At 47.0% G+C, this 6,460-nt stretch overlaps 1 protein-coding gene across 1 annotated transcript; it reads right to left on the minus strand.

The window, feature by feature from the left end:
• Positions 1 to 675: 675 nt before the first annotated feature.
• Positions 676 to 5,248, minus strand: LOC133921546 (probable xyloglucan glycosyltransferase 1). The gene is made up of 6 exons (XM_062366472.1): positions 5,107 to 5,248; positions 4,133 to 4,926; positions 3,094 to 3,402; positions 2,713 to 3,003; positions 2,503 to 2,616; positions 676 to 1,683 (listed from the first exon to the last, which is right to left on the minus strand). Exons 2-6 carry the CDS (start codon positions 4,829 to 4,831, stop codon positions 1,060 to 1,062), a joined length of 2,037 nt encoding a protein of 678 aa, XP_062222456.1. The 5' UTR covers positions 4,832 to 4,926; positions 5,107 to 5,248; the 3' UTR covers positions 676 to 1,059.
• Between the last annotated feature and the right edge of the window lie 1,212 nt (positions 5,249 to 6,460).

Consider the following 6,460-nt stretch of genomic DNA (forward strand, 5'->3'; position numbering starts at 1 on the left):
CCATTTTTCTACACAGTAAAAAAATAAAACTGAAAAAAACGCTATACCTACACAAGATATTAGACCCTCATATGCCCGCGCCCTTCACCACCGCCGCAGCCACTATGAGGCGAGACAGCCACGATGAGGCGAGCAAGGGCACGAATCGAGCACCACGGCAAGCTGCAACCTTCCATTCACCGGAGAAATGACAAGGAAAAGGCCTGATCCACACCAAAAAAAAAAAAAAAAAAATCACTAGCATACTCTGAATCCAGTGTACTCTCCAGTTTGTAAAGTTTTAACACCATATTAAATTGCAAGCCAAGACGAGAAAATGTCAGCATCAGCATCACACAGCACAATCACGCTAATTAACTAGTTCCACATGGACTGTTGCGACACAAGGTACAGAGCCCCGGTACTAAGCTTCTGAGTTGTCCTTTTCAAGGACAGCGATACAGATAGAACACTTATGACGCTGAATAATGCAGACGGGGAATCCAAAAATAGTTACTTCAAAGAGGTTGATATTCCTCCCATAAACCATACTTGTGGCCTTGCATTCACAAATGACAAGCATTCATAAAATAGGATAACTCTTGGTGCACCAATGCAGAACATCTTCCCTTTGCTGGGTTCTCGGTGCTATCTCCTGCCCACAAGTGAGGGTACAACCAACGAACAAGTATCGTATTATCAGTACTTCAGTATGCATTCGTAGCAACTGGCCAAAGTACATGGAAAATAACAGTATCTCACCCTTTGAGGGTAGACTGTTGAGTAAGCCAAAATAACCCATCTAACCACTCAAGATTCATACAAAAGAATTAGACCTCCAAGACTCCTCACAGGTCGACTCCCAACTCTCAAGCCACCATATATCTACAATTCCAAATTTCATCATTTCAGTGTCTCTGACGAACTATAACCCCCTGAAACTGGGATCAAATCTTCTCGTGTAGTTGTGTATGCATCAAATCATGTACCGCGTTTCCCTTTACCAGAAGTGCTCTTTGAATCTTTGATGGCATTGCCCCCTCACAGCAAAAAGAAATCCATCATGCTCCTAGTATTCTATCACTCAACTTGCTCGCCGATTAGATCGAGACCGACAACCAAGAATGAGACCCCTTGGAACAGAAGGAAGTAGAAATGTATGCCTTGCACCGAAAGCAGGCTGCGAGCTGCAGCTGTTAAGAGAAGGAAGGAGAGTGCTAGTTCCTTCCTGTATATCCTATTATGTTTCTTCTTTTTCGAATCCTTTTTAAGATGGGACTCCTCCTTTGCAAGGGAGTCAAGATTGGGTGCAGACCCTACTCTTTGTTGCTTAGACTGCTTCTCAACAAGGGCAACAAGATCGCCCTCAGAAGAACGGCCTGATTTCTTTGTGACAACCCACTCATAGGCACTCCCGAGCTGGAACAAGCCAGAAATCATGGCGTTGAATTTGGTTACTGACATAGTATTTTCAAATAGAAGATAGGGGACAATAAATGGAAAGGATTTGGGGGCTGGGAGGATGTTCAGTAAGGACATGGTTGCCGGAATGTAGCACACAACCCAAGCAGGGAGCTCAGCTTCAGGAATAAACATTGTCATGGGAAGGATGATGCAGAAAAGAGTGAAGGAGTAGAAGGGTAAAATAAGTTTGCGGAGGAGAAAGAAAAGAAATATGAGGTTGAACTTCTTCCAAAATCCAATCTGCAGCAAGGGAAAGAAAGGTCAGCCCCAACCCAATGAGCAAAAGAGAAATTAGGTTAAAAATTTGGAAAGAAAACATGCTGATCAAATGTTGAACATATAATGATAAAGAAGAACTATATTTATTTCACTAGAAATGGCATAAAGACTATTATAAGAATTGAGTCCCACAGACCACGGAAATGTAGACATCGGTAAATGCTTGAACTGTTACTGATTAGCTTTGTATTTTGATGTTATTTTCTTCGATATAGGTGCATTGCGTACGTGCCCACTTTGTTCACACATTAATTTAATTTACCCAAGCTTTAACTGTAGGAAACATTTGACTAAATAAAACTTCACTACAGTGTTAAAAATATGAGCAGGCAATACATAAGTGTCAAGCCTCAAAAGTAGTGGAACGCAGTAAACTAGCATATGTCAAATTGGAAATCCAGTTGTGTGTTAAAAAACAAACAAAAAAAGAACCAGCACTGGCATATGAAATAATATACCCAACATAAGTTCTTTTTCTCTATCTCTTTTCTGCTTCTGCAGCATAATTCAAGGTTTCAAGTAAGTGCTCGAAATTGTGAGGGGTCATGATAAGAATCATGGAAGGTTCAAGCCACATAAGGAACCCATTCAGTCTCTAGAAATCCATTTTCATAGTCCATCATGCTATATTATCACATTGAGTGTAGCTAAAACATTCTCAACAAGATGAAAAGGGGCAACGGATTATCCTAAACCATGTGTGAAAAGGGGATTCTTACAATTTGATATAATGCTGAGCAATCCAAAGTTCAGGATACACATGCAAGAAAAGGTCTATACCTTCGATTTAATAATATCCACAAAGCAGAGTCTAAACAACTGCATGGGACCAGAATGCCATCGATGTTGCTGCTTTCTGTATGCTTCATATGACTCCGGCAATTCACACTGGCACTGAAAGGATAATTGTGTAGCAGAACTTTAATTGTAATCACAAGTCTGAACACAATATAAAATATGCATAAAGCACAATGGAATTTATGCAAGTACCTCAACATCGTTAAGGAACAGAAACTTCCAGCCCTTGAGGTGTGCTCGGACAGCAATATCCATGTCCTCCACTGTTGTCCTCTCCATCCATCCACCAGAATCCTCAAGTGCCTTAATTCTCCACACTCCTGCGGTTCCATTGAAACCAAAGAAATTGAGGAAGATCCCATTAACCTGCTGCTCCACCTCAAAGTGGAAGCAGAGGTTTATGTTTTGCAGTCTAGTTAACAAGTTCTCGTCCTTGTTCACAAAAGACCACCTTGCCTGAACTAATCCAACATCATCATTGCCCTGGAAGTGCCACACACAGCGAGTCAGACAATAGAATTCACAGAGACTCATCCTTAGATAAGAATGTAAGCAAAAATTTGTTCGACAAACCTTGAAATGAGGCACAGTTCGCTTCAGGAAGTCTGGTTGGGGTTGAAAATCAGCATCAAAGATAACAACGAACTCATAATCTTTTACATAGCTGCAGTTCATGGCTGATTTGAGATTTCCAGCCTTGTAGCCATCGCGGATTACACGGTGTCGGTACAATATGCGAACGCCTTCCCGTTGCCACTTCTCCACCTCCTCCTTAATAAGAGCTGACGTGGCAGCAGCATCAGAATCGTCCAGAACCTGCACCAAGAAGTTTGACCTTGGCCAGTCCAGACTGCAAACAGCACCAATGGATTGCTGGTACACCTGCAAACATATAACTCAAAGGAACGAGAAATTTGGTTAGAGTTCCAAAATAATTGCACAGATTAGTCAATGTTTCCATCATTCCATGCTTCAGGAATGTTTAAAATGAATCAAGTCTTAGCTTCTTCTTTAGTAATAATTTAGTGAAGATAAAACAACACTAATAGAGTAACCCATCATATTAATAGTTTTCCCCTCCACGCCATTGATCAGTATAATGTCTGATCCTCCTGCAATTTTTAATTCTTCCCACCTTCCAAAAGGGCATGATAACAATATCTAAAATGTGCTTGGGAGGAAAAAGGTGCAAAACAAGACAGACACTAGTGTGTTTTAAAATCAATCCCCATCCCAAAACTGAATCTTTTTATATCCACGTACTCCCATCCCAAAATCGAATCTTTAAACCACCAAACACTCATAACAGAAACACCCTCACCAAAATGTCGCGGTAACCATCTACTTGTACTTTCGGAGTTGATGCCAGAAATTGAAACCGTTGCATTCCATTTCTAAGCATCATTCCAATCCCCAAATGATAGCTAGAATCCTATCAACGACCACTGCCCGTTGGGTCCCCCCAATTGTAGCTCAAAAACCGAATATTTCGATCTCTGCAACAACCAATGCGGCCAACACTCAACACCCGATCCCAAAATGCGACCTTGAGCACATCCCAACACAGAAATCAGGAAGAGAATAAAAAAATTTGTTTGCTTTTCCAGCTCACCTCTTTCTCATTGCACATTGGAATCTGCACGAGCACCATGGGGAACTCCTCGGTGCCGGCCTCCACGTCGTCCGACCCTTTGCCGCCGGTCTTGGGCACAGGCTTGATTCCCTTGAGCCTGATCCAGAGGCAACCGAGGCACAGGATGAGGCGGTCGGCGCTCTGGATCATGAACAGCACGACGCACGCGTTGGCCAGGAACTGCAGCGCCGGCGCGAGATACTCGAGGCGGACGCGCGCCCAGGACGAGTAGGCGGCGGCGAAGAGCCCCTCGACGGCGAGCAGGTCGGGGACGTCGACGGCGAGGTGCCAGCCCTGGAGGTGCGCGGCGATGTCGACGGCGAGGAGGAGCATGGACAGGACGAGGAAGGCGCGGAGGCAACCGTAGAACCTGGTGCGCAGGACCGGGCTCTCCCCGAGCGGCGCGTCGGAGTCGGTCCGCCCCGCAGCCACCCGCCTCCGCGCGGCGGCCGCCACGGACAGCGCGGCGGAGGCGGCGCCCGTGAGCTTCCCCGCGGCGCGGTGCGCCTTGAGCAGCAGCACCCACGTGATCTGGCGCGCGTTCTTGCCGCGGCCCGCCTTGCCCCCCTCTCCTGCCGCCACCTCCGACTCCGGGACGGCCCAGTCCGGGCTCTCCATCTTCACCACCACCGACGTCCCGCCCCCTCCCCGCACCTCCCGCCCCCACCACGGCGCCATTGCCACCTCGCGGAACACCCCACACCAAACGCCGCCGGTTCCTGGCTTTGGCTCCCCCTCGACACCTCACCAGCTCACCTCATCAACGAAACCACCTGTAGCCGAGGTGGAACATGCAGGGACAGGGGAGGAGGGAGGCAAAGATTAATACGAGCAGAGAAGGAAATGCTGGTGAGCTATTAGGAGGCCGGCCGGAGCCGGACACGACCCCACGAAGCGAAGCGTAGCGCGCACGAGCAGAGGGAGAACAGGTAGCAGCGGAAGAAAGAGCTCACCACGTCGCGGCGGGGATCCAATCGGCCTCATCTCGGACAAGTCCAACTTTATGAACCATGATTACCGCGACCACCACCTCGTAATTAAAAGGGCTTTTTTAATTTATACCATTACAATATTACAGTTTTAAAATATATCACTATATTTTTTATATTTATAAAGATTTAGGTGATTTATAATAACATCTTTCTAAATGCTGAAAATATAGTGTTATATTTTAAAACTGTGATATTTATAATGATAATAATTTAAAACACCCTAATTAAAAAGGCCTACCTTTTTCTTCCCTTTGTTTTTTTTTACCTCCGCTTTTGCTTCCAGCTGGAGAGCAACCAGGGGAAGAAAGTACGACATTCATGCCGCTCGCCCGGGCTAATCAGCTCAACCAATTAAGTAATCCACCGGGGGTAATTACCTAAGGGATAAACGGTGCTCTCGAGATCCGGCAGATGTCAGTTCGGCGCGCAGGCGCTTCCGCTTCTTGTCTCAGCTCAGCTCAGCTCGGCGCGGCGCGGCGCGGCGCGGCCAACTACAACGAGGGCGTGCGACGCAACGAACCGACCACACCGGCACAGCACGGGCAGGCAGCGGGAGCGACGGAGCACGTGAGGTGCGGGCGAATGATTCGTTGTGTGGAGCCGGGACGGCGGCTGTCGGTGGCGACGCAACCCCAGCAGCGGGGGTGCAAACCCGGCCGGCAGCAACTGATGACTGCGCGGCACGATGTGTCACCAGCCGCCGTTTACCCGTCCAGGAAAACGCGGGGTCCCTGCTCGGCTGCTGGGGCCCGCGGCTGTGTCGGTCGTGCCTGCGGCGGTGGGGGTGCCGGCTCTCGGAGGCTGGACTGGCGTGGAGCACGCGTCGTGCCCGGTGCTCCGGCCTCCGAGCGACCAGACGCATCGGCACTTCACGTGCTGGAATTCGGCAGATCACATGAGATGAGTGTTGAAAGCAGGTAGGCTAAGTTAGCCTAAATTAAATGTTTTTATCTTGTTCAATCAAAAAACTATACGGGTAAAGGATTACGATCGTTATCACTGGACATGTAATATAATAGAAGAAAAGTCGTGTGTGTCCATAAAAAGGAAATAGTCAATCTCGTCATAAACCGAGTGTTTCCTTCTATCGTTCTTATCGCTAATCAACACCGCAACCATGATAGCAGCACTTCAACAGTATCCACACATATAAAGATGAAACGTCATACGTTGGTGTGCTAGCACCGTGTCTAACTAGGGTTCATAGGGAGGTAGCAAGAGGTGATGGCCAGAGTTTTAGGTGACAGAATCTATATGTCTATAGCTCATGCCTCTTCTTATATAGAGCACGCTAATAGTCTTTAATCACATTAAA

This window comes from Phragmites australis, chromosome 1 (assembly GCF_958298935.1).
Source record: "Phragmites australis chromosome 1, lpPhrAust1.1, whole genome shotgun sequence".
Classification (NCBI taxonomy): Eukaryota; Viridiplantae; Streptophyta; class Magnoliopsida; order Poales; family Poaceae; genus Phragmites; species Phragmites australis.